The sequence below is a fragment of the Acartia tonsa genome, chromosome 11, assembly GCF_053477335.1.
Source record: "Acartia tonsa isolate MP-2025a chromosome 11, ASM5347733v1, whole genome shotgun sequence".
In the NCBI taxonomy this organism is placed as follows: Eukaryota; Metazoa; Arthropoda; class Copepoda; order Calanoida; family Acartiidae; genus Acartia; species Acartia tonsa.
Window position 1 is genome coordinate 47,635,075 of NC_137270.1, and position 12,082 is coordinate 47,647,156.

The following is a 12,082-nucleotide window of genomic DNA, read 5'->3' on the forward strand; positions in this document are numbered from 1 at the left end:
GATATTTTAGGATCCTAGTATTTTTTTGTTTCAAATTATTGTCCTGAAAGGGTTAAAATGTTTAGTTAAATGTTAAATTTTAGTTTAATATCTGACCACATTACAACTCGTCGCTAGTATCAAATTATTTCAAAACTTTGATTTACTATTTTATAAATTTTAATTTTATATTTTATGAATAGAAATTTAATACTTTAGTATAATTCAAATAGCAACATGAAATAAAAAAAATCATTCTTTATAGAGTAAAATAATTGGTCTTATCATTCTGGTCAATGAGAGTTTATTTATTGGAGCACTATAAGTATTTTACATTCTACTATTGGAAGACTCGAGCTCATTTATAGACGTTTATTTTGTAAATAGATCTGTCATGGATCTTGATGCAATAAAGAAAGCTGTTTTATAAAAAATTGGTCGAAAATAATTCATAAGGTAAAAAAAAGAAAAAAGTAGTTGCTAATATAGGTATAGAATAACTCTTCCTGGGACCAATGAGAACTCAATCAGTTCAGTAGTTATTAAAATCTTGAGCTTCAGACAAAATCCCATACTACTTTATATAATAGGATTCATTCATAAATATATAATAAGGATAGGAAGAAGGGATACATCCAGGGATCTAAAGGGATAAGACAATGGCCGATAAATTGATGCACATCCCAAATGAAGATCCACAAAATTGTCCTTTCGGTAGATCAAAATTAGTTGTTGAAACGTTTAGAATGATAGATAGAAAGACAGACAGACAGACAGACAGACAGACAGACAGACAGACAGACAGACAGACAGACAGACAGACAGACAGACATACAGACAGACAGACAGACAGACAGACAGACAGACAGACAGACAGACAGACAGACAGAAAGACAGACAGACAGACAGACAGACAGACAGACAGACAGACAGACAGACAGACAGACAGACAGACAGATAGATAGATATATAGATAGATAGATAGATAGATAGATAGATAGATAGATAGATAGATAGATAGATAGATAGATAGATAGATAGATAGATAGATAGATAGATAGAGAGAGAGAGAGAGAGAGAGAGAGAGAGAGAGAGGGAGAGAGATAGAAAGATAGAGAGATAGAGATAGAGAGAGAGAGAGAGAGAGAGAGAGAGAGAGAGAGAGAGAGAGAGAGAGAGAGAGAGAGAGAAAGAGAGAGAGAGAGAGAAAGAGAAAGAGAAAGAAAAAGAGAGAGAGAGAATGAGAGAAATACAGAAAGAGAAAATGATAGAGAGAGCGAGAGAGAGAGAGAAAGAGAGAGAGAGAGAGAGAAAGAGAATGAGAGAAAGAGAGAAAGAGAAAGAGAGAGAAAGAGAAATAGAGAGATAAAGAGAGAGAGAGAGAGAGAGAGAGAGAGAGAGAGAGAGAGAGTGAGAGAGAGAGTTAAAAGGAGCATAGACTATATTGAGAAAGAATGAGAGAGAAAGGGAGATAGATAGAGAAAGAGAGAAAAAGAAGGGGAGATTGAAAGAAAGAGAAAGAGATCCAGAAAAACAAAAGGAGATAGACAGAGAATGCAAAGGAGCGTAGAATATATTGAGAAAGAATGTTAGAGAAAATGGAGATAAAGAGAGAGAGAAAGAGAGAGAGAAGAGAGAGAGAGAGAGAGAGAGAGAGAGAGAGAGAGAGAGAGAGAGAGAGAGAGAGAGAGAGAGAGAGATAGGGAGAAAGAAATAATGAGAGAGAGAGAGAGTAAGAGAGAGAGAGAGTGAAAGAGAGAGAGAGAATGAGAGAGAGATAGAGAGAGAGAATGAGAGAAAGAGAGAGTTAAAAGGAGATAGATAGAGAAAGAGAGAAAAAGAAAGGGAGGTTGAGAGAGAGAGAGAGAGAGAGAAAGAGAGCCAGAAAAAAAACAGAAGGAGATAGAGAGAGAGAGTGCAAAGGAGCGTAGAATATATTGAGAAAAAGAATGGGAGAGGAAATCGAGTGAGAGAGAGAGAGTAAAGTAGATAGAGAGAGGAGGCAAGCAAAGGAGCGTAGAATAAATTGAGAAGAAAGGGTAATTTACCATGTTATTACAGATTAGTATTCTCACATGTTAACAAAGTTTTGCTGTTAGCAAAACTTTTGTGTCCCCTTATTGTAAAATCTTTCTCTTTTACAAAGTACTTTGCATTATTTCACTCTTACACTTTCAGTAATATTTTTGTTTATTTCAACATATATTTATAATGACTGCCTTTCCACGAGCTATAAGACGCTGCAATGTAATGAAGAACCATATCAGTTTAGTGGTTAGTGGAATCCTTAGGTTCAGACAGACAGATAAAAAACCTGTTACTTTATTAAAAGGATGCAGTTTTTAATGCACATAAATATTGGAAACTATAAATAGATAATTGTATGTAAACACAATTCTTTGGTTACATACGGGATGTTAACAATATTCTATTTACTAAAATATATTCTTTGGTTACATAAGTGATGATTACAATATTCAATTTACTAAAATATATTCTTTGGTTACATATGGGATGATAACAATATTCAATTTACTAAAATATATTCATTAAATACATATGGGATGGTAACAATATTCTATTTACTAAAATATATTCTTTGGTTACATACAGGATGGTAACAATATTATATTTACTAAAATATATTTTTTTTGGTTACATACGGGATGGTAACAATAATCTATTTACTAAAATATATTCTTTGTTACCTATGGGATGGTAACAATATTCTAATTAATTAAATATATTCTTTGGTTACATACAGGATGGTAACAATATTATATTTACTAAAATATATTCTTTGGTTACATACGGGATGGTAACAATATTCTTTAAAATATATTCTTTGGTTACATACGGGATGGTAACATTATTCTTTAAAATATATTCTTTGGTTACATACGGGATGGTAACATTATTCTTTAAATATATTCTTTGGTTACATACGGGATGGTAACAATATTCTTTAAAATATATTCTTTGGTTACATACGGGATGGTAACATTATACTTTAAAATATATTCTTTGGTTACATACGGGATGGTAACATTATTCTTTAAATATATTCTTTGGTTACATAGGGATGGTAACAATATTATAATTACTAAAATATATTCCTTAGTTAGACTCTTTGGAACAACCGATTTTTAATTTATTGAAAACAATGAAACATTTTTTTCCGATATAAAACTCTTCACTTCAATGAAGAAAATGAGATATTGATTATTAACTTCTGTCAATGGTAAGTGGAATAAATAAAGCAAAACTTTTGTCTTATTAAATAAAAACACCCTGTATATAAGTAAATTGTGTATAATGCAATCTGAATATAAAGTTTTGGTACAATACTTTAAACCATAGAACACCAATAAACCTCTAGTTTTTTAGTTTTTTTTAAAAGGGGGTTAACATAACTAAAATATTGTACGTAAGATAGAGCCTCTAGGGGCACTTAACGGGAGGAAGAAAGTCGACCTCCCAATTTCTATTGTAGTTTTAAAAAGAAAAAGTTGAAGTTCATTTGTTTCCATAGGCGATTTCGATAGCGAGTAATGGATATCTGAAAATACGCATTGACGCCAAAGAGTACAAATGTTACGCCAATTGTGATCACAACTCTCACGTTTATATAAAAATGCAACATATAATAATAGCTATTAAAACAATTTTCAAGCATAACTTTTATCTTTTTAGGATAACAATTAAATAAGAAAAATATTTTTACCATATGAAATTCGTGATCAAACACCTAATTGAAAAAAAATGCAAGACATAGCTCTTATTTTAAGAAAGACTAGGGGCAACGAACGCCCCCAAGAAGCCTCTAAGTGTTCTTAAGGTGGGAGGGGGATAAGTCAACCGCCCTTCTACTTTTTAATTTGAGTTTTAATAAGAAATATTCAGAAAAAAAATTTTGTGGGGGATTTTAAATTGGGAGGGTGGAGATACGCTCTCCCAAAATAGTTAAAAACCTTCCCTGTACCTAAAAAAAAGCTTAATTGCAAAGGAAAACCAAACAGATGTTATTTTCAAAAAATTTTTATAAAACAAAAATTGGCGCATTTGTATGAACACCAGAATTATAGGTTTGAAAGGGGAAGGAAAAAAAGAGAGGGGGAAGAGAGGGGGTAAACTAGTTTGAAGATATCTGAGAATAGTTATGATCGCCATCTTCCACTATCGGCGATTTCGCTTGGGAGGGTGGTGGTACAACAAATGGGGGGGGGGGGGGGCTTTTAAACCCGGTGGAAAATGGTGGATTTTTCCCAATTACTTGTTACAAACACTTAACCACACATTACATACACATAAAAGAATCTTACATTTATTATACATAGTTTCTCTACAAGTATCAGTACATAACTGTGGCGTTCACAGGGTATTTCCAGGGGCTGCTTTTGTTGGGTGAAAACAGGGAGAGGCAGATTTTCCTGATTTCACTTTAACGTAAATATTTTTTTAGCACCCGATCTCTGCACGCTTATGACATGATACATGATTACTGAACTGATAGTGTTCTCAATATTTAGATTCAAAGGTAGTTTTAGGCTTTTTTACTAATAGGTTAGTCTTAGGATCAAGGACGTACAATGAGGGGAGGGGGTAAAGGTGTGATTACAACCCCGAAATGAATTTAAAGTTTGATTTTTTACAACCAACCCCCCCCCCCCCTCCCAAAAACATAAAAGCTTGGACGCACTTGCATAGGATATAGAATATAGGATAATTTACTTTTAGATTAAAGTCATAAGTTGGTTTTAGGATATTTAACTTTAAGATCTTTAAGATGATTGTATACTAATTTTCAAAATTTATGTTTTGCTTTCTACTCCTTCCAATTATCCATCTATTCCCAGATTTTAAATTTACATAATAAATTTAAACTAAATCCACATATTTGAACCACCCTACATTTCACTTACCTTAGCTATGATAGCAGCTGTAGTCTTTGCATATAGATTGATAACTTTTTGAACCACCCTACAGCCAAACTAACGGAGAAATTGGCCTACAGATGGTTTTAGGCTATTTTAAAAGTAAATACCTTTTTTTGAACCACCCTAAATTTCACTTACCTTAGCTTTAACCCATTAGTGCCGAGCGCCACTTTTATGGGCCGATCGAGCTGTAAGTTTCAGGGAAGCTTTATAATGGTCAAAACGGAATTCGTATTTTTTTGTTTTGCTCTAGTGGCGTGCACAGGAAAGTTGCAAAAAAAAAACCGGTTCGGCTTGGCCATAAATACCAACCAGGCATTAACACCCGTTTTTGGTGCTTTCCCCCAGTTTTAAAACCCGGTTGACCTGTATAAACCCGGTTATTTTGACCAAAAATCGAAAAATGTAATTTTTGAACGCCAAAAGTGAGATGAACACTTTTTAGAACTTTGATACGATCCGTAATTGAAAACTACACAACCTCATGTAATCTAAAGAGCTACAAGTATAATACGAAGCGATTTATTTCAAATTTAGTGTTTCGGCTATAGGTGCCGCCGTTTTCGGGTAAAAAAAACCCGTTGCTCGAAGTTTTAAAAGACACACACTACAAAAAAAGAACATATAAAATTTGGGTGTTACATATCAGAAAACGATCATAAAACTATTGGGTGACACCTATAGAGATTACTAGGGTTATTATGGTGGCTCAAACCCTTACTAATGACGTTAATTGTTATTTTTATTGCTTGAAAAGTTAAAACCGGGTAATAAAAACCGAAACCGAGCCGGGTTTTAAAATTTTCGGGTATGTATGGCCAAACTGAACCGGGTCATAATAGGGCGTAAAAAAACGATAAAAAAATCATATAAAAAATAATAATTTGAATAAAACGAATTCACATATAGATGTACTTGTCAATAAACATTAGATTTCACGAAAAAAATCAGCGACTTTACTATAAAAACAAAAAAGTTAGAAGGGGTATTTTGAATTTCATGATTTTCAAATTTTGTTGAGCTATACCATAAAACGGAAGTAAGCTAAACTGCCTGCTCCAGGGGGAAATGAAAGCCAGGGTAGTAGAGGAGGGATTCATACTGAGAATGATGCAATTATGGAGCCGGAAACCGTTTTTTTTTCCATTTTTCGGAACCGTGTTTTAATGTCCAGTTCGGCACTAATGGGTTAATAACAGTTGTAGTCTTTAAATATATATTTACTAGAGTTGGCTCGATATAATTATCTCCCTATTGGCTAGTTTTCTATATGCATATCTATTTCTCAATAAATCTATTTTCCTCACCCGGCATTACTATCTAAAAGAAAGTAAATATTTAATAATTTAAATGATTTTTAAAAGATTTTTTTAAATTATATTTTTTTCTTTACATTACCATCACCAAAGGGTTAATGATGATGATTACAATTTTAGTTTAATATTTGAACACACAAAATGTCGCCACAATCGAATTCTTTTAAAACATAGTTTTCTTAAATTTATCATATTATAAATTTAAATTTTCTTTTTTATGATTAGAAATTAAATACATCAATATAAGGTAAATAGCAACATGAAATGAAAAAAATGAATTTATTTTTAATAAAGTAAAATAATGGGTCTTATCGTTCTGAGCAATGAGAGTTTATTATGGATTATTGGAGCACTATGAGTTTTAATCACATATTCCTTGGAAAACTTGAGCTCGTTTATAGATATTTATTTCCTATATAGATCTGACATGGATCTTGAAGCAATTAAGCAGGCCGTTTTGTACATGTTAAAAATTGGAAGATTTCATTAAATAAAAGTAATCGCAAATATACTTAGTAAATAACTTTTTGAACCAGCCTACAGCCAAATTGATGAAGAAATGGCTTACAGATGGTTTTAGACTATTTTTGAACTAAATCCATATTTTTGAACCACCCTAAATTACACTTACCTTAGCTATGATAGCAGCTGTAGTCTTTGGATATAAATTTAAAATTTTTGAACCACCCTACAGCCAAATTGACAAAAAAATAGGTTTAAAGCTGGTTTTAGGCTATTTCCAAACTAAATCCATTTTTTGAACCACCCTAAATTACACACTTACCTTTGCTATGACAGCGGCTGTAGTCTTTGGATATAGATTTATAACTTTTTGAACCACCCTACAGCCAAACTGATGAAGAAATAGGTCCAAAGATGGATTTAGGTTATTTTCAAATTAAATCCATATTTCGAACCACCCTAAATTACACTTACCTTTGCTATGACAGCGGCTGTAGTCTTTGGATATAGATTTATAACTTTTTGAACCACCCTACAGCCAAATTGATGAAGAGATAGGGTGCATACTTCCTTCAGAACCTGAAAAACAATAACAATGTAACATATCTGCAAAAGCAGACCTAATTTATGTCTGATATGCCATACAAATGAATATAGAATATACGTGGATATATTGTCAGGGGAAAATTTGCTGTTTATTTAGTTTGATAATATAGACCTTATTTATTTGTCAGTTAGTTCATCAAGTAGGAGGGTCGAATAATGAGGAATCATGAATTTAGCCAGCTGCGAATGTCACTTTATCAGAGTACATACAAATCTAGTGCAACATCCACGTAATAATGTATCGTTTGTCATACAGAAGCTAGACTTAATTTTAATAAAGCTAATGTTTTCATATTTTTATATTGGAAACAATAATAATCCTTAAACCAAAGTAACAGGATGTCTGTGTGTTTGTACCGAAGGTTTATAACTATTTTGGGGGAGGGTACTACCACCCTCCCAAGAGAAATCGCCCCTAGAAAAAAATTACCCCTCCCGAAAAAGAGACTTGAACGAAACATAAACCAATTATTTCTCTAATTAGATATTTTAAATAAAAAAACATTAAAAGTACTATTAGAGGCCTCTAGGGGCGTAGCCGCTAGAGTATTTAATATTACAACATCATAAATTCAATTATCTTATTATACCTTATCGAACTAGAAATAAAGAAGGACGAGTTTATTTTTTCTAATTCAGATTTAAAAAGTAGTTTATAAGTATGCTGTAGAAGACAATATTCAGTAAATTACACTGGTACCCAAAGTTTTATAAATACGATCTCCTACTCGTTTAACATTTTTGGATTCATTTATCAAATCTTAATTAGTCATAAACATTGTTGTGTTATGTTATGTTTATTGATAATTTATAGTGCATCGTCTTATCCCTTTAGATCCCTGCAAATACATTCTACAGCTGTCAAAGAAATCGGAAATACTTATTTTGTGTTAAAAATAAATCTTAATTCATTGTAATTTAGCTTGAACAAGAAAAAACAACTTTTATTGGGGAAATTTTGTTATTTGAAAAAAGGTATTTTTTTTTGATTTATTATATATTTACTTATTTTCTCTTTTATCAAATAAAGAATAAATGATTAAAATATTCATAAAAATATTATACTGCCTTACATACTTACAAAAATAGGTATAGAATGTACATGGATATTAAACAACGGAAAAATTGTCTTCAAATCAGGTTTCTAACAAGGAGATCTTTCATTGGTCGGTAGGATGGAAGGGGATGACGGTATCGTTATTTTATCCAGCTACAAGTTTCACATGATATTCTGGCGTAAGATCCAAGTAATAATAAATCCATTGTAACTGACAGAGTACGGGAAATAAAGTTTTAAAGAACTTGAATTGCGTGTTGAAAAAATCAAATAAAATTTGCAAATTTGTTGAACATTGTACAACAATGTTTGACTTCTAGACAAGTGGACTTGAATATTTTCATTCGGATTAAACAAGGATTAAAACGACCAAAATGGGTTTAATTGTTGGAATAATTATTTGTCGCATCGTATAATAGATAGCTTTCCGCAGGTAAAAAAAAAATATAAGATCAAAAGGCCCGGGCTAACAAAACTGGTATTAGTTATATAATTTTTAATTTTGATATTGAAAAAATGGTCTATAATACGTTGATTATTCAGTATGACTGAGAACCGGTTCTAATCCAGCGGATATTGATCAGTTACAAAGCCATGTTGGAATAAAATGTTTTACCTTTCCCTTTTTGCAGTATGGCTTAAAACTGGTTATACTCTAGCGGATGTTAATCAGTTTAGAGGCCATACTGGAATTTCCCAAAAAAAGTTTTTCAGCTAAAGAATAAATTAACGTGGTTATAAAATATTGGGTACTAGTATAATTTATAGTTTAATGTCCCCTCCCTCCTTGATTCTAATGTACCTTAAGCTTAAGATTCTAATGTACCTTGAGTTTTCGTTTAATATAATAATACTGCATGACCTAATTATTGTAGAGTTGCTACGCATCCTAAACTGCATTCATGATTCCTTCAAATTTTGTTTCCCTACCACTTTTCTTGAAATGCAAATATCTTGTTTTACAATTTAAATCAAGGATGGCAATGTCAATAGCTGCGCCAAAAAATGACAATCAGAAAAAAATTAAGGATTGTTCTTGGATATTATGACAGGGCAAAAAGTCGTCAACTTGCTAATTGCTAACATGGACATCACTTGTTGGTCAATTCGTTTATCCAGTAGGAATGAGGCAAATGGGGTGGATAAGGGGATCGTTATTTTATCCAGCTACAAGTTTCACTAAATTAGAGTACATGATAATTAGTTGGTGTAAGATCCAAGTAAAATTATATCCATTTTTTGGCTATATTTAAATTACCACATAAATTTCATTTAAAAACAAATTATACATCTAATACTATTTCAATTTTTATATAAGGGAAATAAATTGTTTTAAAGTTTGATATATCCTATCGATTTAATATTAAGATTTTGGACTTTTAGTTGAGTTTTAAATGTCTTAATTTTGCCATTTTAAAATTGTGCTATTAATTTTAAACTTATATAAAAAAGGTATAAATTAATTTTGATCTGTTTCTGTTAGTTCTTGCTTTTTGCATTAAACTTTATTCTTATTAGGATAAGACAATAGAAGATAAATTGATATACATTACATACCCAATATTAATGCACAAAATCCTTCCTACTTTAGAGTAAAATTACTGGATAAAAAGGTTAAAACTGTTAATTTAAGATTCAATAAAAGTATCCTTAAGTTTTTAATAAACGAATAAGAAATGTTGCCATTCTTGTTTAAATATGCACAGAGCCGATAGTAAAATGCTGACCAATATATTTAAATGCTATAATCGATTTATAATTACATGGATGTTGCACCAGATTTTCATGTACTCTAATAAAGTAATTCTTTCAGCTGGCTAACCCCCACATCCAAACCCTATCCCCCTTAGATTAGAAACGAAATGACCAATAAATTAAATCCATATTAGGAACCTAAATTGGCGGCAAATTTTCCCCTGTCAATATATCCACATATACTATATCCATTACAATAGAATATCCAGTAACTAATTATGCAACAAAGTTTCTATTGTTCTATTGAGTATTATTTTCATTTCTTAATGTTCATACAATATACCAGAAAAAAGAATAATAAACACCCATCCAAAACTTTTTATTGGCAATTTTTCTTCAGGTTATGAATGGGGGTGGGGAGTCAACTCCGCCACTTTCAAATCTATAAGTAGAAATTTGAAAAAAGAAACTTTTTGACGGGTCACTTTTTTCTAGGGGCATTTTATCTTGAGAGGGTGGTGATAACTATGATAGCTATAAACCTTCCAAGGTCCAGTGAGAAGCTGCCTGTAAAGGAGAAACATATCGGTTTAGTGGTTAGCAAGATACTTCGATACACACACACATAGACACAAAGAGATCCTGTTACTTTATTATAAGGATAATATGTTTTTTTATTAGTTGTTTTATATTGACGTCGTTTTTTAGGGGAAATACATTTAACATTGATTGACATAACTAAGTATTTAAACTGTGCCTATTAGGTTTCCTAATCATTATTGCTGCGCCCCAAGCCTCCAGGTTTTTTTTTCCTACAGGGGGCGATTCTTAAGTGGGAACTGTTCGCCCTCTTAATTAAATAAATGGACGTACTGGTAACTATTATTGAGTTGCTTCGTTTTCTTAATTGTACCTAACTGTTTCAGGAAGCATCATTTAAAGTTTGAAATCGATATGACAATTCTAACATTTCGAAATTAACGTAAAAGAGCTAACAATTACATACGGACGAATGTACAGAACCTAATTATAGAATAGCTTCGCTTCAAAAATGTTTAATTAGACTGTTGTATCAATCAATGTACCCTTCACCCAAAATGGACGTACAGACATTCTGTTAACGATTATTGAGTTGCTACGTTTTTCTAAATTATAGCTATCTGTATCAGGAATCACCTTCTAGAGTTTACAATTCTAAATCAACAAAAAGGATCTAAACATTACATATGGACGTACGTATGAATGTACAGAACCTAATTATATAATGCTTCGCTTTTAAAAAAATGCTTAATTAGACTGTTGTATCAATCAATGCATCCTTCACCCAAAAACTTCACAATTGTATTTTAACACAGGGATCTAAAGGGATAAGACACTGGCCGATAAATTGATGTACATTTTCAATGATGATACACAAGATTACCCCTTCTGTAGATTAAAATTAGTGGTTGAAGCATTTGAACACTGAACTTCATGAAGCAACAAATGAAAATTCACTGAAGTCCCCAAAGTTTTGAAGGCAACGAATAAGAAAACGTTTTTATAATACTAGTGTAATAAATAGCCCAATGTCCCCTTTCTCTCTGATTTTAGCATCTTTTAAGATGGATAGAGAATTCAATGAAGCACTTATTTGTATTTCTAAAGATTTTTGTAACTATAAGGTATACCTTTCTAAAAATATTTATCAATCACATGAAACATTCAATATATAAAAAGTTTGTCGTCCATTGACCTATTCCTTTATCCCTGTTATTATTGCAATGACCTCAGGGAGGGAGGGGACATTGGGCTGTTTATTACACTAGTCTCCAAAGTTTTATAATATTGTTTTCTTATTCGTTGGCTTAACAACATTGGGAACTTTTATTGAATTTTGATTGGTAATTATGTTTCAACCACTGATTTCAATCTACAGAAGGGGTAATTGTGTATCATCATTGGGTATATACATCAATTTATCGGCCATTGTCTTATCCCTTTGAATCCCTGGATTGATGTACTACACTTGAAATGAAATGTGGATGCAA

The 12,082-nt window shown here is 31.8% G+C and overlaps 1 protein-coding gene across 1 annotated transcript in view; it reads right to left on the minus strand.

The window, feature by feature from the left end:
• The window catches only part of LOC145332801 (uncharacterized), a 41,664-nt gene that overhangs the window by 10,776 nt on the left and 18,806 nt on the right, over positions 1 to 12,082 (minus strand). Inside the window, exon 7 of the mRNA XM_080177862.1 lies at positions 7,169 to 7,273. Within this exon, the coding sequence (XP_080033988.1) occupies positions 7,169 to 7,273 (105 nt within the window). The remainder of the gene's footprint in view (positions 1 to 7,168; positions 7,274 to 12,082) is intronic.